At 35.6% G+C, this 20,746-nt stretch overlaps 2 protein-coding genes across 3 annotated transcripts in view; one reads left to right on the top strand and one right to left on the bottom strand.

Moving 5' to 3' along the window:
- Nucleotides 1-3,455: 3,455 nt before the first annotated feature.
- On the bottom strand, nt 3,456-7,425 carry LOC112053631 (uncharacterized). Its single transcript, XM_052885039.1, has 2 exons — nt 7,219-7,425; nt 3,456-6,502 (listed from the first exon to the last, which is right to left on the bottom strand). Exon 2 carries the CDS (start codon nt 6,491-6,493, stop codon nt 4,241-4,243), a length of 2,253 nt encoding a protein of 750 aa, XP_052740999.1. The 5' UTR covers nt 6,494-6,502; nt 7,219-7,425; the 3' UTR covers nt 3,456-4,240.
- A 3,667-nt stretch (nt 7,426-11,092) lies between these two features.
- The window catches only part of LOC112046122 (hexokinase type 2), a 42,287-nt gene continuing 32,633 nt past the window's right edge, over nt 11,093-20,746 (top strand). Inside the window, exon 1 of one of the 2 annotated variants that reach the window (XM_024082642.2) lies at nt 11,093-11,313. In XM_024082642.2, the coding sequence (XP_023938410.1) occupies nt 11,293-11,313 (21 nt within the window). In that variant the 5' untranslated portion in view covers nt 11,093-11,292. Of the gene's footprint in view, nt 11,314-19,321; nt 19,541-20,746 lie in introns of those variants that run through there. The other variant, XM_024082650.2, reaches the window with a different exon arrangement.

A 20,746-nucleotide genomic window follows, 5' to 3' on the forward strand; every position in this document is an offset into this window, starting at 1 on the left:
TGATTTATATGCATCTTACAAGCCTTCAATACGAACAGCAGGCTTGTAAGACGGTTGAAGTGGTAATTACCACTTCATAGAACGGCACTTTGTAGGGCGCGTTCCTTGTAAAGTGTTAGCCTCCATTCGCACGAGCGTTTTTTAACGGGCGTTAAAAAAGCGTTCAAATAGAAAAAAATGTATTCCGAAGTATACGTTCACACGTCAGCGTTTTAAAAACGACGCTTTTTTTCGAGCCGTGTCGCATTTTAAATTTTGGGCGTTGAAAATAGACCTTCATTTAATTTCATACTATATGTATTTGAACGCTTTTTTAACGCTCGTGCTAATGGGAGCTTACTCTTTTTTCGTTTACCAACAGGTGGGGTATCTGCTTGGTCCATCAATTAAGTAGTCATAATTTTATAATAAGCCTAAAAAATACTACTAATCTACTACAGGTTCAGGCCTCCCTCCTTATAGAAGGGATATGGAGCTTAGGTCCACCGCGGGTTGGCAGTATTTGGGTGATAATATAAATTAACGGCCACTATCAGATGTTAACGTTAGTAACCGGGACGGCAACGTATTCTGTGTGGTGTAACACCACCAATTTCCTTCCTGAAAGTTTCTTGGAAAAAAGGAAATAAACTCAGTATCTCATAAAGCCCAACCCAAGGTTCGAACCCAGGACGCCGTACTCCAAAACCACGTAGGATATTCATTAGACCGACGAACTACGTAGAATATTATAACTCCGTAGAAAAAAAGAAAGAAAGAAGATAGTTCGAAGAGCCTATGGTCGTCGGGGTCCCAAAGTACTGGAATGGCTACCTCGCACTGGCAGTGTTGGTCGCCTCCCACTAGGTGACCCGTGGACATTAAGCGGGTTGCAGGGAGCCGCCGGATGCTGGCGGCTCGTGATGTTTGGAAGTCCATGCAAAAGGCCTATGTGGACGTCTAGCAGTGGATGTCTATCGGCTGATGATGATGATGATGATAAAGAAGATAAGCATTCCCGAATCATTTTCCAAAAAATTAACATCTGGGTATTCCTACTAATATTATAAACCCAAAAGTTTGTATGGATGTTTATTACTCTTTATACTCTTTTGATGCGATTTGATTGAAATTTGGAATGGAAATAAATTTTACTTTGGATTAACACATAGGCTACTTTTCATCCCGGAAAAATCCATGGTTGCCGCGAGATTTAAAAAAAACTGAATTCCATGAGGACGAAGTTGCAGGCGTCCGCTAGTAAATACAAATTGTGCCAAAAATTGAATCACAATATATACACACTTTATAAAGCTACGCTAAGCTATTAACAGTACCTACCTAAAATAATTCGAAGCATCAGGATTTGTAGAAGATTTCTATTTCACTCAGTTAACCTCTTTGATCCTAATACAATAGTTTACGACGCCGCATCTCAAAGCAAGGCCACTATCGGCCCCAACAGCATCTAACACCACGTTACGTTCAATTAGTTAACTAAATAACTACCAGCCTTCCCACGCTTTAACTGCATTCCGCGCGCTCAATGATTTCATCTCTGTTTCTAAGCTTATGGACATGATAACGGCCTATTTGGCTGTAATATAGTCGTTTATCTTTATTATCTATACTAATATTATAAAGCCGAAGAGTTTGTTTGTTTGTTTGTTCGATTGAACGCGCTAATTTAAGGAACAAACAAACACACTCTTCAGCTTTATATATTAGTTCTGGTCCGATTTGAAAAATTTTTTTGATGTTCGATAGCCCATTTGTCGAGGAAGGCTATAGGCTATATATTATCCCTGTATTCCTACGGGAACGGGAACCACGCAGATGAAACCGCGCGGCGTCAGCTAGTTCTACATAATTTGATATTTAGATTATTTGAGTACTGGATCGTTTTTGTATAAATCAACTTTTACATGCACCTATTAAAAAAGATCTATTAATACGTATACGTACGTAAATACGTAGGTAGGTACTTAACTAACTACGGGCAGATGTAATAAATAATGTTTTCATCTAACTTTAATAAACTTACTTGGGTCCTTTTTATATAATTACTAGCGGATGCCCGCGACTTCGTCCGCGTGAAACTCGATGTAAACTTTCAACTACCCCTACCCTACCCCTACCCTACCCCTACCCTACCCCTACCCTACCCCTACCCTACCCCTACCCTACCCCTACCCTACCCCTACCCTACCCCAACCCTACCCCTACCCTACCCCTACCCTACCCCTACGCTACCCCTACCCTACCCCTACCCTACCCCTACCCTACCCCTACCCTACCCTACCCCTACCCTACCCTACCCCTACCTTACCCCTACCCTACCCCTACCCCTACCCTACCCCTACCCCTACCCTACCCCTACCCTACCCCTACCCTACCCCTACCCTACCCCTACCCTACCCCTACCCTACCTCTACCCTACTCCTACCCTACCCTACCCCAACCCTACCCCTACCCTACCCTACCCTACCCCTACCCTACCCCTACCCTACCCCTACCCTACCCCTACCCCGTTTTCTAATTATTATTAATATGAACTTTATACAATAACAATAAAGCTCAAATTGACTACGTTTTAGTTACAAATCATTTGTATGTATAGTTTTTAATTAACAAATAAAATATAAGGGTTGATCGTAGAGGGGTGAAAATTTAGGGTTGTATGTATTTTTGTATGCTGTGTCATAAAAAAATAAAAACAAAAAATTTTGCCTAAAAAATAAAAAAAAAATTTAGGGGTGGACTACCCTTAACATTTAGGGGTTTGAAAAATAGATGTTGGCCGATTCTCAGACCTACTAAATATGCACAAAAAATTTCATCAAAATCGGTCGAGCTCAATGTCGAACACCGCGACACGAGAATTTTATATATTAGATCTTCTTAATGCACATACTTATGGAATCCCAGAAATATTACAAACCCGATAGTTTAGACCCCGTCGTCGTCATCAACCCATATTCGGCTCACTGCTAAGCTCAAGTCTCCTCTCAGAATAAGAGGGGTTAGGCCAATAGTCCACCACGCTGGACCAATGCTGGTCCTCGAGGTCTCTTTCTTTCCATTGCCAGTGATCACCGCTTTTCTAAGCTAGCTTCTGCTCTCCTGGCAATTGCCCAAGTACCTACTCGAGTATCCTCTGAAAACAGGTGGTGGACAGTCTCTTCGAGATGTAAAGTTGTTTAGCACCGAAACATTGGTTCAATGTGCTGTCCATGGAATATGGAACACTCATCTCCAGCACTACATCTCGAAAGCGCCTAAGCGATGCCGAACTGAAGGATAGTCTACATTAAATTGGATAATGAGTATAAATAAAATAATTTTTGAATCTATTTTTTTTAAAGTATATGAATTTGGGCTTTTCTTATGAAGTACTTAAAATAAGCTTGAAACAAGGTTCATATCTACGTTGTTTAATTAGTTGCAGAAAATGTGGTTACCGTAAAATGCTCCAACTTTGCCTTGATTTCGGGGTTTTTTAAAAATAACGTTTTAGTTTTAAGAATATTTTAGGTTATTTTGGTCAAATATGCAAGATACAACTTTAACCTATTGGTTTAGAGTCAATAATCGCTTGAAACCAGAAAGATGAATGAGAAATTGCGTTCTAAAGAACTAGGCAATGTAACTGTCGAAACACTAACATTGCCTAGCTACACATTTTTATTATTTACCTACCTTAGCAGTGTATAAATATACAAATCTACTAAAGAGTTCGTGTATTTTCATGCCATATACGCAAATTGATCCCAACAACCTTATATTTATTTTTAAGTCGGTAGGCAAAGTTTTGTATGCTAGAAGTTATTTTAGGGATTTACCAAGGGCTGTCACAAAGAAAAAGGACATAATATAATCAAATAATTTAATTATCTTTTTTACATTTATATTGTAGCACACAATTATAAAATTAACACTCATTGAGGATTCATATTTATTGCTTAGGTAACTACCTAATTAAATAAAACTATTTGCGGTGGTAACATTATTATATAAAACTTAAAAATAATATAGTCTCACAAATAAAATGGAAATAAGGTATCAAGATTATAGATTATTAGAAAAAATTATAATTCTAAAGGAACTTTTTTAAAAATATTTCAAAAGTAAATACCATCTTCATCAAACATAATAATATACTCTTCGGGAGTTTCAGAAATTTGCAGAAGATCCACAGTTTTTACGATAGAATCTTCTGGTATGACATCCTTGTCGGTGACCCGTTTTGGTTTAATGAATTTTAAATTATCTTTACTTTGTTTTCCGACTGATTTGTAATATGATATAGCGTATGTTTTTTTATATTATCAATACTGTCTATTTTACCGATGTAATATTTCCATAAATTGCGTTGAAAATATCTAGTCAAAACTTTATCTCCTACATTGAAAGCTAATGAATCTTTATTTTCTAGTTCAGTCTTTTTTAGTATGTCGTTTGGTTTTGATTCTCTTTTATCTCGTTTTGTTTTGAAATCATCTTCATTTTGATCAATCAACGTTTTGAAATCATCTTCGTTTTGATCAATGACTTCTCTTTCATAAGTAGTCATTTCACTCACCAGATTTCTTTTTCCTTCTTCCTTTGACTCTTTGATGGTTTTATTTATTTTCTCTGTAATTTTATTGGGATTTTTACGATTTTTTATTACATTGGACATATTTTTATTATCTTTTTCTGCAAAATTATATTTTTGTAAACTATTTTTGTTATTTGTCATTTCAATATTATTTTCCTTATCAGTTTGGATCCAACTGCCTGATACATTGTCAAAAATGTCATCATTATCACTATCACTTAATGTATTAATATCAAAAATGTCTGAATCACTATGTGAGCTCATTTGAACAACGCTTTCACACGTGCTACTACCTGAAGCTAATCGCATTCTTTTCTTTGGCGGATTTTTCTTTGCAACTTTTTTTTTCTTTTTAATAAACAAATCGGTGTCCTTATCAATTTTGGTTAATTTTAATGGTACCATATTACTTATATTGTAGAACGCTTTATTATCTTTAGAAAATCTAACTTCTGAAAGAAGTTTTATTTTTGAAGGTTTAGGGGATGGTGGAGTGAAGGATAATTGAATTTCGTTTTCATTAATGTTTTCCATACATTCGTTTTTATTGTCCAAGTTATTTATTTCACAAACTTTTTTAGTGGGCTTTCTTTTGGTTTCAGTTGGTTTTTGGCTTATTATTGCATCTTCCCCAGAAACTGATTTCCCTGGAGTTATTTTCAATTTTTGGTTCCTACCTCCTAACATTGGTTTCGACTCTCTGGAAGCTTTCAGGTACTCTAGAAGAGTGTGATCAAATTTTTGCCTCATCTGTCCGGTCTCTTCAGGTATATTTTGAGTAACTTTTGATGCATTAAAGGGAAAAATTCCAGCAGCTTTAAAACCACTTTTTAAATTGTTCTCGTTACTTATTTGTAGTTTATCTATTAATTGTTTTAGTAGCTGTGGAAAATGACATTTGTTTATAGTTGCAGCATTTTGATTTGCTAGTTTATACTGCAGCAAAATCGTTCGCCAGTGTTTCTTCATTGGACCGAAAAATGATAAATCTAACGGTTGAGTGAGGTGAGTAGCGTTTCGCGGCAAAAACACAAATCTTATATTGTGTTCGCGGCATAGTTTTACAGTAGAAACGCTTATATGTGATGATAAATTATCGCCAATAATAACTTTTGGTCCATCTAAGCCAGTCGCCCAGAGTAGAATAATTTGTTCAAACCAGTCGTCGAAACATACCATGTCGAACCAACCTGATTTTGTACGATTGTATCGACAGCCTGAAGGACCATCTAGACACCAACGACTCCACAAATGCTCGGCCTTGTAGACTACGTATGGTGCCAAACATTTTCCATCAGCAGTGCCGGCAAACATAATTGAAACCGAGCTTTTGCTAGAGTTAACTACCCTTTCAGGGTGCTTTATTCCTTTTTTGAATATCGCTTTATTGCAACCAGGGTCGTCGCTCAGGTTAGTTTCGTCGTAATTGAGTAAATTCGACGGAGGTACATTTGCAATTTCAACTTCTAGGTGTTTGAAGTATTCATTTAACTCGGCAACGGACTTTGATGCGCGACTTTTCTTTATGTTCTGCGTTATACGTTGAGTCATTTTATGCCGTCTTAAAAAATTACGTGCCCAGCGTTCCCCGGGCATCTTTCCATGAAAAATATGTGATTTTCCATTATTTTCTAAGTGGTGATACACCACGATACGTAAATCTAATAAGGTTAAGGGACTGCCAAATTCAGCTGATACTTTCACAGTATCAGCTATTAGGATTTCTTCTTCTGCGCTTAGAAGTGTAGGATGACCTACAGCTTTTTGGTGATGATCATTGCATTTATTCAAAATTGTTCGCCTGGGTATGCCAAATTGCTTCTCTGCTTCGTATGACGATATTTTTTTTGATTTAACTAGATCCACCGCTACGTTTAACATTTCGGCAGAGTAATTAACGTATTGGCGAGGCATCTTCAATTACTACAAAAAAGGAAAAAAAATATGTAAGAATTGGATAATTTAATACTAGCGGACGCCAGCGACTTCTTCCGCGTAGAATTTTTTTTTTTAAAGTATTGTGTGTTAATTCATACTATAATCTATCTCTAGTTCAAATTTCAGGTGATTCGGTTCAGTAGTCGAGTGAAAGAGTAACAAACATTTACACCATCAAATTCATCAGGTTTTCGCAAATCTCGAGAGTCCATGGATGTTTTCGGAATAAAAAAGCATAGGTATATGTGTTAATCCAGAGTAAAATCTATTTCCATTCCAAATTTCAGCCAAATTGCTTCAGTAGTAGCGGCGTTAAAGAGTAAAAAACATCCAAACAAACATACATCCATACTAACTTTCGTTTTTATAATATTAGTAGGATAGGTACATAGATAGATTATGACATTAATAAAAATAGCAAACATTTTGACAACAAAAATTGAAAAGTTATTCTCCGTTTTAACTTAACTCGAATATGAAACCATGTGATTTGACTAGTTCTATCTTAAACTGAAAAGTAGCAACCCTAGCCCTAGGCAAAGTTTCGTCGCTCTTTTTTAAAAGGACAGCATTTTGATATTTTCTTAATTTTACATCAATAAAATCGTGTTTAAAGCGCAAATCTTCGATAGAAAGACGGAAGATGAGTTATAATATAGTATAAGTCTTTGAAATCAGTATAAATATAGTAAAATACTCACAAACTAAAAAGTTTTCGCACGCACAAATGACCGGCGGCCTCCATTTACCAATTTTTGAAGCTCACTGACAATTTACAAATATTATACCACAGACAAAAGTTAGTGTTGCCACGCGTTATAATAACTCGTCCAGTTTGGAAATGATAGATATAATACTTTACTAATAAAATGAAAAAAAACACAACAGGCAAAGTAGGGCTAGGTCGGCAAAGATGCGGCATCTTACGGTAGTTGTTACAAGTACGAGTAGATCAATAAATTCGTTGTAACTTAGCTCCATCTATTTAAAATGTCGTTAACGATTTCGTCATTGTGATCGTGACTTGTAACATTGAATATCATAGTCACGGTAATGATACTGACTGTTACAGTAAGATGGCGTAAGCGAGACTCGGGAGTCTCAACCTACATCGAAGTTACGTAATAGACATAGAGAGGGCGTTACGTGGCGTTACGACTAACAAAATATTGCGATATTATAATAGATAATATAATATACCAACCAAAGATTTTATAATAGAGATATGTCTAGCGCGTTAAAACTGAGGTGAACAAAAGCGGCAAATTGTCTTAATTTCATTGAGTCGCATACACAGAATAAAGAATGATACAGAATGAGTCTTTGCAAGCAGCGCGGTGAGGCCGGTGAAACCCATGTACAAACTTTTTTCATAATATATTTTCATATATTTCAAGATTTAACACTAACATCAATTACGTTAATCTAATTAGTCACTAAATCTTATTAGGCTAACGCGATTTTCTTGAATAATATTGAAAATTACTCATGCGACGTATTGAGAATACCTATATTAGTTTTTTTATTTGTATTTAGAATGTCTACATCACTGTCGTGTATTACAATGTCGAGTTGTTTGTTTGTTTTATATAAACGTAAAGTATAATGTAAGTAAACACAAAATTGTACATGTGTGTGCTCAGTAAAGGCGCTAAATTCGGATCACTTTTTGCGGTGATTTTATAGTCATGAAACATGTCTACAGTATAAAATGTCGTTGGATAATACAACACAACTATTTGCTTTAACTATGATAATAATTCAATACAAATTATACATTACATTACTATAGTTAATTAGATTGCCAATCATTTGAACCTGTTTAGCAATAAAGTAGATAACATAATATAATCTATTTGTCCAGTTATCATATGAACTGTAATATTATATATGTTACTAGCGGACGCCCGCGACTTCTTCCGCGTGGATAACGATGTTAACATTTAAACCCTATTTCACCCCCTTCTATTTATATTTTTATATGTTTTATAGGTATATAATAAATAATGCACTAATCATTTTACAAAACTATAACTCAAAAAATTAACGATTTATATTAATACAATTTCCATCCCTTATTTTTAGTATTTTTCTAGTAGGTAGTACAAATGTAATTTGAAAAATGAAGGACTTTTCATACAAACTTTCAACCCCTGTTTCGCCTCTTTCTGATTTAATTTTCGCGACAAAAGCTTCTACGTTATTAAGGTCTCAAATCGTGACAAGTTTCATTTAAATTCATTCAGTAGTTTTAGCGTGATCGGGCATCACGCTGAAACTACTGAATTAGACATTCAGTACTTTCAGCGATCATGATCAGTCAACAAAAATAAGGACAGACACAAAAAATAAATAAAAAATATTTTTGGCTTCAGTACAAAATATCTTCAATGTACAGACTTTGACCTGTTACACTTTTATTATAAGTATAGATAGATTACTCAGGCCACCACAGAAGATATATGTAAAAGCATAGTAAGTGCTAGAACTAAGGTTGGGCTTACTGGAAAAGTCATTAGGTACGAGCATAGACTGAGAGCCTACGATAGCCAGACGTACCTCATTTCAGGAAGGCTTACAGTTTATCAGCCCACGCTTCTATTCACGCTTCGGTTTTAAGGCTCCAAATCCTTAACTATCCAAGTATAGAACGCATTTTTTTTGATATTTTGTATTCATGAGAAATCATGTCTCCAGTCGCCAGAGCTTTGATTGTGGCAAAAGATTTGCTTACTAAACTATTACTTAGGCAAGCGCTTGGGTGCAATCATGCTTGCCTAGAACATGCCCATTCACTCTTGACTTGAAAATACCCATGGTGGTATAGAAAACAGAAACTGGAAGGGCATTCCATAACTTCGCAGTGAGGAGCAGGATCGAAGAGCCGAAATGCATGGTCATCTTTACGTTACGTTTGGATGCAGACCTCTTCGATGCCTATTTCGATTCGACTCTATGATAAAAAGGTGAAGAAGGACTAGGACTAGGAAGAAAGTAAGTACTAAATCAAAAAGTTCCTGGGCGCACTCTCCGAATAAATCCTGTAGAAAAACGTTGTTTTCCCATTCTCTAGGAACCCAAGTCACTCTAAAATCCTCAGATTTTTTAAATGTGTACATTTTAGCTATTAACCTACTCCTCTATATGTTGGTCTGGTTGAGTACCTATATCTGAACATGATTTTTTTTTTCTGTTGCCCTAAGCCTAAACGTACCTATCAACCGGAGCTCATATTTGGTGGAGGTCGGTACTCAACAACATGCAAGGTGTCCTGCCTTTAGTTAATCTGCCGGGCTTGAATAAATCCCTCTTGGGCTCCCCTACTATAATAATTTCTACAAATCTAGAATAACAAGTGGGTACCTACGAGTATATGGGTAGGATAAAAATTTGTACGGATTAAGATAAAGCATGTTTGACATTATTATTTCACTTGTTGTTTTATTACTTTATCCGTTGTCGTTTTTTTTTAATCCACGGAAAGCTTAAACAAGGATAAGGTACCTAATGATAAAATAACATTAACATTAATTTTGCATAGCTCTTTGTTACTAACCTATTTACGTGTAAAAGTCTTCGTTTATTTTTCCCTGTTAAAAGAAAAATGAAAATCTATACAAAGAAAACTTTTGTTAACGATTTTGTTCCATCTAGGTATTCTTGTATGTTCTAACACCTATTCACTTACTTAAAAACGAATATTTGTTTTATTTTAAACTAGCCGATAGCCCGCGGTGTCTCCCGTTCTCGTAAGGTTGGGGGATGAAATTTTTATATTTTTTTAAATTTTAATTAATTTTCATCACGGTTTATTATGTAAGAGCGGAGCCTTCTGTCACATGAGTTTACAACTCTTATACAGAAGCCTAGCCTTTAATTATTATTTGTTACTGATTGATGTTACCAAAATAAATTATTTTATTTTTTTATTTTTAAAAAAACACTCATTAAATATTAAAAATTAACGTGGCTTTCTAGAGGTAAAAGATTTTTAAAAATCGGTCCAGAGATTAACCCCTCTACAAAACCTTGAACTTTATACCTCTATATAATTTTAGTAGGTAGATATAGATACTAGATAGCCTCTTATTAGTGCGCATATAATACCTTATTTAATGTAGTTTAATGATGTTAGTAAATATTATGTGTTGGGTATTTACTGGGGGATGATAGGAATCAAATTAATTATTTATTTAATGGGTCATAAAATTTATTGAAGATAAGTAAAAGCTATCGTAGTAAATAAGATAGATAGGTTACTCGAGTCGATAATAAAACGCAATAGTAAATAATTCAATAAACTAAATGTAAACAATTACATAACACGTGGTTATATCTGCGTTCTCAAAGTCAATAGTCCATTCCTAGTTGGTAGCAGTCCAAGTAACATTATTATAATATCTAAACGTGCCAAAGAAAATCTACACAAACCCAGTGGAAATAATAAGACGGTGCCTATAATACAAACTGTGCTAGGTATTACACTATCGCTCTAAGAAACAACAGTGTCTAAGAAAACTCGAGTAAAATAGTATAGGCACATAACGCCCCCCTCACAATAATCGATATAAGAATTATTGTCTTTAATGTTTATAGAGTGCCAATATAATTGCGGCAATTCACGGTGTCAATTTAGATAAAGATTGTTATTGTGTAACTGAAGATAAAAGGATTTTATTGACAGGAGGCTATAGAAAGACGTGTGGAAAATATTCTAGTCATTACGCTTTCAAGTGTGGTACTCAGTGACTGTATTTAAAAGGCGGAAAACTACAATGGATTTGGTGGATTTCAAGGTATGCAAACATTTTATTATAATCTCATAATTACAAGCGAACCGTGAAAATGTAGTAACAATTCGTGCTGAAACTTGACAAGTCTGCAGTAAATAAAGAAAATGATTACGTAATATTTGCACACACTCAAACACTAGTACTATATACTTTATACTATAGTACTAGGTAGGGATTTGCTTATAGTTATCGTAAAAATATGTTCAGTATAAGAAGAAAAAAATGTAAAACCGTTAATAAATTAAATTAAATGAATCCCCTGCTCTAAATTAATCATCTCGCAAAAAATAACTCTTTGTAAGTATTTATTATTTAAAGTGATAAGCGATGCTATTTACAAAAATAAATAACTGCCAGCCAATAAAGCTTTTATATCAGAAATTTCTTTCTTGAAAAAAACTGAAGATAACACCGGATAGACTTATCCGATATTCATAGAAAAGGCCCGTTTCCCGGTTCCCGGCCAAAAATCGATTCATCCATTTGATATATTTACGACATAACAGTCAGACATACAAATACAGAGAGAGCCTTTAGGTCATTGCAATCAGTGCAGAAAATCATAATTATTAATTTAATTTTGGAAAAAAATCCATTATAATTTTCCTGAAACTACGTTAGCATTTCAATATTCACGTGCTCTACCACCTGAGTACACTTGGGTCTACCTAGAGAATGGCTTTTAGGTATTTTACTTTTATTTTTATATATTATATTAATACGAGTACCTAAAGGATAACCTAAATTAATTATCTTTCTACTAGAACTTTCTCTTAACTTTCGTACTTAAGTAACTTTGGCACCTACTAATAAAAATGTAGCTAAGCAAGTTTCATAAAAATTCAGTAAAAAATTCGTAGAGGTCGAATGAAGGATCGTCTGTAGCATTTCGTAGGTACTCGAAGGTAGTACCTAACTTTATGTATGTATTCATGGTAATAATATATATAAATATATATATATTATTACCATGAATCTCTCATGGTAAGTCCAATTATTTTTAAAAATGTCTATCAACCATGAATGAAAAATTAGTGAGATATTATTTTCCTCTATTTATATTTCTTACATAAAACAATACTAAAGTAGGTTAGTCATTTAAAAACTTTGTCTACATTTACATATTTATGTAAGATCGTGACTTATAACTAAAAGTAATATCACTAAACTTGGAGTTTTCTTTAATTAATCAAGCAAGTTTATTTATTTTCATACAATTATTTATATTGTTAGAATAAAAGCACGTATATTAATGTTAAGAGGTAAAGTTTGATGTGTTGTAGGGGGTAATCTCGTGATCTACTGAACCGATTTTAAAAATTATTTTACCACCTACGCCACGTTATTTGTAAATGTCTTATGCGATATTTTCTCACGGCAACGGGAACTACCGAGGGGCGTAGGCTAGTTTTAATAAAAAAAATAATAATCATTAGTCTATAGGCACATACTAAATAGAGTTCCTTCCTAACATGATTTATGCCAGCATCCCAGCGATCATGATTCATTTTGTCACCGGGGACTCCGATCAAGTTGACTTTGTGTAAAAATGCACGGTAGTTGCTATTGGGAGGTTTATTTTAATTTTTATTTGAACATTGTTGACATACGAGTAAAACCTACTAATATCAAGTGTTAATCCGATTATTGATAGATAGTTATTTTTTTTTTTAATATTCTTTACAAATTAGCCCTTCACTACAATCTTATCTGATGGTAAGTGATGATGCAGTCTAAGATGGAAGCGGGCTAACTTGTTAGGAGGTGGATGAAAATCCACACCCCTTTCGGTTTCTACACGGCATCGTAATGGAACGCTAAATCGCTTGGCAGAACGTCATTGTCGGTAGGGTGGTAACTAGCCAAATGTAAAAATAAAAAACCAATGTGATTTTTACTCTTTCCCAACAAATATCAGAGCATCATCATCGTCACCATTATCAACCCATATTCGGCTCACTGGTGAGCTCGAGTCTTCTCTCAGAATGAGAGAGGTTAGTCCACCACGCTGACCCAATTTTTACATTACTGCCACATAAGTTTCAGAAAAACTATAATTTATAAATAAAAGATTTTAACTTAACCGACGACTTAGGGGTACAGTAGATAGGTAATGCATAAAATATTAAAAAAAATTACTTTTGAAATAATCAAAACAATGGCAGGCAGCAGACAATAACACGTATAAAAATTGTAAATTACAAGACTTTGTTCATTGGGACTTCCCCTATCATAAGAATGAAACATGCTGCACAAGGTTTATTCTCAACTAAACCTATTTATTCAATTTAACGGTGATGTGTTCAGTAAAGACGATTTTCCTTATGACGGGAACGGGACGGGACCTTGGTGTACCATTCAAACAATAAGTAACTACACCGTTTTTCATAGTAGGTATTTTCGTTTTCGTTGTCGTCTAACACAGTTATTTCTCCGAAATGACCTTGGCTGCGCCATTTCACAGCAAGTGGCAGTGATTTTTTGTTTTTACGATCGTCTAACATGGTTATTTCAACGAATATACGTAAATACCAGTTTTCGTTAAAATAAACTTACTATCACTACTATAAATTCTAATGTCACTTTTCGTAAAATGACGATAATTATGACATTTTACATTAACAAAAACACGATGAAAACAATGAAGTGATTGATTATTTAAATGGTACACTGAGAAACATAATCCTGCTGTTCTCAACTGATCCCATTGCCTAAGACGGCTACCTGGCCTACCTCTTAGAAAAGGATGATTTAGTATTTGCTCCATTACGAATTTGTGATATATGCATTTGATATTAACAATTTTTGGGCAGTATTATCGTTTAATAGTCAGAGTATCCCAGAACGATGGCGTAACTAGCTATCTGTAGATGCCACGAACTTCCGAATATTGAGCAAGCGACCTTATTTTCTACCGTTAACCGTTACGTACGTCCAAATGTCATTGCGTTCGCAGATAAATACTCGTAGGGTCGTTGGTTTAGTCACTAGTGATTTGTTCACTAGTGACAAAACCAACGACCCTACGAGTATACGACGCTCAACATTCTGTAATCATAAGATTATTACCAAAACTACCTATTATCCTATCTATTGGCTAAAGTTTCATTTTACGTCCAACGGAAAAGACGTTTTGAAGCGAGAAACCTAATCAGGTTTTAAAAGTGACTAGCTGACGCCGCGTGGTTTCAACCGCGTTACTTTTTGCTGGTGGGAGGCTTCGGCCGTGGCTAGTTACCACCCTACCGACAAAGACGTACCGCCAAGCGATTTAGCGTTCCGGTACGATGTCGTGTAGAAACCGAAAGGAGTGTGGATTTTCATCCTCCTCCTAACAATTTAGGTGAGATTGTAGTCAAGGGCTAACTTGTAAAGAATAGAAAAAAAAAAAAAAAAAAAAAGAAAAAAAAAACTCCCGTTCCCGTAGGAATACAGGGATAATATATAGCCTATAGCCTTCCTCGATAAATGAGCTATCTTACACTGAAAGAATTTTTCAAATCAGACCAGTAATTCCTGAGATTAGCGTGTCCAAGCAAACCAACAAACCCTTCGGATTTATTAGTATAGATTGAAGTCTATTTTTGATATAAAGACACTAAGCATCCCAATAATGTGGGTGTATTCAAATCCTGTCCCGGGCATGTACCTCCAACTTTTCAGTTGTATGCATTTTAAGAAATTAAATATCACGTGTCTCAAACGGTGAAGGAAATACATCGTGAGGAAATCTGCATACCAGAGAATTTTTTTATTTCTCTGCGTGTGTGAAGTCCGCCAATTATTGCGCCAGCGTGGTGGACTAATGGCCTAATCCTTCCCATTCTGAGAGGAGACTCGTGCTCAGTAGTAAGCCGACTATGGCTTGATAATGATGATGATGATCCCAATATTACTCGACCGTAAATTGCTCTTTTTCCGCCTTCGATGTTACCTAATGCACATGCACTGGAGCCAAAAATAGTAATGTATATAGATGCTATTCGAGTCAGTAACATTATACCTTTATCATAGGCACAATGATGTCATTCTAGTAATTCCCAGTACAGTAGCCGTTACTAAACACGTACCTACTCGTACTTTAGTTGCATTGTTGATATACCTACATATTAACATCTACCTAGAATGTAAATGGAAACGGGAATGACACCTTGGACAGTTGGTCGTCGGGTTACACTTTATTACCAGCGTACCTATTCTTGATGGTGAATTCATTGGTAAAATAAAAAAAATAGTTTATTTCAGTAACATCAAACGGTAAAAAATAATTAAAGGTTAAAGTCTTCTTTATAGAGTTGTGAACTCCTGTGAAAGAAGACTCCGCTCTTCTATAACAAGCCGTAATGAAAGGTACCAATTTAAAAATCACTTCCTAGTTCCTACGCTACTATACTAGCCAATTTTACTAGGGGCACATGGTTATTGAGCATATGTGGATATGACCTCTGCCTCCGATTCCGGAGTGTGTAGGTTCGAATCCGATCCGAGGCATGCACCTGCAACTTTTCAGTTGTGTGCATTCTATAAATATCACGTGTCTCAAACGGTGAAGGAAAACATCATGAAGAAACCTGCATACCAGAGAATTTTCTTATTTCTCTGCGTGTGTGAAGTCTGTCAATACGCATTGGGCCAACGTGGTGGACTGTTGGCCTAACCCCTCTCATTCTTAGAGGAGACTGGAGCTCAGCTGTGAGGCGAATATGGGTTGATAACGACGAATGAACAACATGGTTATAACAGAGAATATATACACACACACACCTGATCGCGTACGTTTGACGATATCTAAGGCGCAGTTGTGGTTCTCAACAGAAGTCCTGGGTTCAATTCTCTGCTCAATTTAGGATTTTATATTTTCCAAATTGGATCAGATCTGGTCTGGTAGTGGCCATCAGCCGTGGCTTACCACCCTATCGGCAAAGACGTACCACCAAGCGATTTAGCGTTCCGGTACGTTGCCACGTAGAAACCGTCAGAGGTACCTATGAGTATACTAAGTACCTATAATTTTCATTTTGTAAAGCAGACAATATTATTCTTCCGAAAACAACGAAGGTTCCAATAGAAATGTCTTTAGTGTACGAGATAAAACTCATATAGACCTTGAATAAACCAGATTAAAAATAACAACCTACTCGCCACGTGGAACTAATGAACGACCTTTTTTGCATCCAATGACTTGAAATTTCCTATTTTACTTTATATCTTGTTTACGTCTCAAATATCCTTGCAACCAATGATGTTAAATACTGTTAGATGTGTTACTAGAGCATGAAAAATGAGGCGCTCAAAAGAAGAAATTTCCACATCTCATTGTTAGTTGTGGTCAACAACGAACGTTATATAAAAACAAATAATACCTAAATATCATCTACAATGTCGTGTTGTGTATTCAGGAAGTGTAAAAACTATATATACATAAATAAATAATGGAATTAAAGACAAAATTGTGCATGTGTGCGCTCAGTTTTGTATTATTCGGATCACTTTTTGCGGTGATTTTGTAGGGACGTAACCGATCTATAGTATAAAATTATCATTGCTTGCAACACCAATCCTATCACGTCTGGCTAGGGCCACTTTTAAGCCGCTGTTCCAGTAACATGCAGTTATCGCAAGCGTTGCACATAGTTGCACAATACTTGCCTAATTCACATCATATATTACAAGAAATATATAGTAATGGATGGAATGAGCATCATATTATCCACCATTGCTGCTATCAGTCGATGCACACTTGTGGGCACGAAAAATAAAAATGTACTTTTTGTATCAAGTCGAGCCGTCATGCACGCAGCGACCAGTTATAGCCGTGGGTACTGCAGAAACGTGAAAAAAAATTATCGTCAATGGCAAATTATAGACAATAGTTTTCTACTTAAAATAGTAGATTGTTATACAAGGGGCTAAAAAGACCCATTATATACGAGGTATTTTTAGGGCCTGAGACGTAAGTCGAGGGCCGCCTAAATAGAAACCGAGTATATAATGGGTTTAGCCCCGCGTGTTACACTCTGCTTTTCACTACGATTGCGAGAATATAAAATATTCAATGATTTATTTAATTGAAAATTAAATGTACAAAGTCTACAATTTTGGATATTAAGGGAGATGCTTTTACCCGGCAACATAATTTCCGACTACTGTAAAGATGAATAACGAGTATATGAGGTAAACGTGGGAGATAATAGTTCAAAAAACTCCTTTCGTAAGTGAATCCATTTGTTGTTGTTTTCTTCACTTATTAAATTTTTCGTAGGTAAGTATTTAAGTAAATGCGTCTAGACTTTGATGGTAACAGATTGAAAATTTCATCTATCTCCAAATTAGGATCACCATTCTCAGTAGATAAAGACACCAATAACAATTAATGTTGAAATATATGAAAGTTACGGTCACAAATTTACAATTATTTTCTGAAATAAATCAAGTGTGTATTATTTGTTTTTTTAAATTCTCGCTTTTTAATTTTATTTTTTTCACATGAGAAAAAGGCAAAGGTATTAATTACACCGTAAAGGATGTCCCATGTCTTCAATAAAAATTAAATAAAAAAATGAACGCATTCCACAGACAAGAACGCTGCATTTATTTCAAATTTAAAGTTTTTTATTTATTTTTCAAAACAATCAGAGCCTTACCTATAATCATTCAATTTTCGAATAAAACCTCCTCCGTTTTATAGTAGGCTAGTACTTGGCTAGTACTCGTAACAGACAAGAATTAAAAAAACAAAATTACTTTAGCCCCTAGAGGCTAATATGCTTGTTTAGCCCCGCTGTGGCGTGGTAATATGACAGTGTTTTTGAGCAAGAGTAGTGAAAACCATATTTAATTTAATTATGTGATTATTTATTTTCGAAAAATCTTTAATTAGCTATACCATAAAGAACTTTAGTTTTTTTACGTTTGCAAACGACGTTGATTTTTCTTTCCAATAAATCAATTCTCAAGGTGATTGTTGACTACTCGACGACTCAGTTGATGACGCGCTAACTGTCGCTTGTTAATGGCTTCTGCTTCAACGCGGCCTTAGGACAACAGGCTTTATGAGCACGTGCGTGGAATCACGGAACCCGCGCGTTCGCTTACCTGCGCCGGGGCACGTGAGGCGCCGCCGCCACACCCACCTCACAATCCTTTCACTCATGAGGTTCATGCTAATTTGTATATGACTGTACCCTTCGATCAAAGAATGCTAATCTGAGCACAGAATACATATTATGAGGTCTGAGACTCGTTTGTATACGAATGTACCTACCTACTAATAGCTCGAGACCAGGTCGAGATTATATTGTAATTTGTGTACGACTGTACAATGATACCTACTGAAGTAGATTAGATCTTTGTTAAAAAAATGGTTGCGGTAAGTCTGTTACGTTTTCAGGGATAAACAACTGAACCGATTAGGTAGGTAAGTAGTAGGTAACCTACTAACTAATGTTGCTTAGGTATTTAATATTTATTTAATTTAGCTTACACCAACAGCAATTTTTCCTTGAATGAGAAAATTGCCGGAAGTTCATATAAATATTTAGTAGCTAAGTACTGACTTGTAGGTAGGTGTGGTGCGTAATACGTAGGTAGGTAGGTACTTAAAGAAACAATAAAATATAATCTCATCGAACTGGGCCATTTTTATTTCAGGGATTAAATGTGTTATCTAAACACGCGGCATACCTGCCTATTTTGTTTTAAATGCATTTTTATCTATAGGAGCCTAAATAAAACTAATTTCACTTATACTGGGAGTAATAAAATTAATAACTAGAAAGGTACCTACTTAATTAAATTAACGATTACGTGGATAGTGACGAACGCTTTTGAAATGTTATGTTTCACAAGAAATTGAGTTGCGTTATTCAGACGCTATATTGCGTGAAGGGCATCACGCGAACGAGAGGGCTTGCGACGCGGGGCGGGGGTGACGTCACGCGGGGGAGGGGGGCGCGAGGCCGAGGGTGTGGTGCACATGCGCCAGCCGGCTCAAGGTGACCCCGCGCCATACCTTCGCGCCAGTCAAACACAAACAAGTGCTCGCTGCACCGCTCACAGCGTTCCTTTCACTTCTGCACAAACCGGTATTCGCTAGAACGCGGATATCGTCGCGATACCACCCGGTGGAATTTATGACAGCACCCTGTGGACCCCAACGCTTATCGTCCACCACCTGCTGCAGTCTTCGCGACTGACACGACCAATCGATATGCGACAAGCACGGGACATCGTGAGTATCATCACAATGCCGAATATTTATTATTTACCCACTTGAATATTCCAATACTTACCCATGTTTTGCAGCATGTTCAAAAGCTTATTAAATTTTAGAGACTTTAAAGCTCGTAACACAGTATGGAAAGTTGGTTACGTTATAAAAATCATGGTTCTTTAATTTTTAAAAAAATAACATTTAAGTAAGTAAGTACCTATACAAAGATATAAATAATACGGGAAAGGCCATATTCCGTGCACTGTACTGAAAATACGTGATACCTACGTCTTTGTTTATAAAATCAACGGATTCAAACACTAACATCTCAGACGTATAATTACTCTATGGTACACATAGATGGCATCACTTGCGACAAAATAATCTTATTTTGTTAATTTCACACCAAAACATGATATTAATCTTGTTAAAAAAAGAATATGTACTATAATCATTTACAGGCCTTTTTAGTTTAGTTTATACTTGAGTCTAGGCACTAATAAATGGCATAGTAATATTAATTACATGACGTAGGTAACTAGGTAGTCGGTACAATTCTTGTGTGGCGCCAATATCCTGTGGTCGAGCAGAAACCGATATGTCAGACAAGGTCACAACACAAGGTCAAATGTTCACTCATAGATTCACAACTCAACTCAATTCATTCAGTTTATCTAATTCCATTATTATATTATTATAGCATTTCCAATATTCAAGCACCAAGTCGAGACAAAAAAACATTTTAACCCCTAGATCAAAATACCTTGATTGTTTTGTCAGACTTTTTGAACAAGATAAGAAATACTTACCTTTTTATGAGGGTAGATGTCACTAATCTGAATGCAATTTAGTATAGTCATATATCGTGACTTTCAATTTAATATTTTGTCCAATCCATTAAAGGATCAATCGTAACTATGTATGAACGTCCGGTTATAACCAGCCACCATGGATACATATCTACTTTAAACGGATGATTATAGATAAGTTGTTAGCCACGTTTGAGTTAAACATATAATTATATATAATATAGGCGTTTCACACCACCATGGTAATAATAATTAGTAGCTCGCAATGCTATTTACGTACTTAGTAGTTCCTATAATATCTACCAACATATAGTTATCTTATTAACGCTAACAATTGATATTATGCATACTCACTACATTTTTTTCTTTGAGAAAAACAATAAAAATGCAAACAAGACTTACCTACCCAAGCTCA

Source organism: Bicyclus anynana, chromosome 13 (assembly GCF_947172395.1).
Source record: "Bicyclus anynana chromosome 13, ilBicAnyn1.1, whole genome shotgun sequence".
Classification (NCBI taxonomy): Eukaryota; Metazoa; Arthropoda; class Insecta; order Lepidoptera; family Nymphalidae; genus Bicyclus; species Bicyclus anynana.

Coding starts and splice junctions, on each gene's coding strand:
- LOC112053631 (XM_052885039.1), bottom strand. CDS start 6,493: ATGCCTCGCCAATACGTTAATTACTCTGCCGAAATGTTAAACGTAGCG.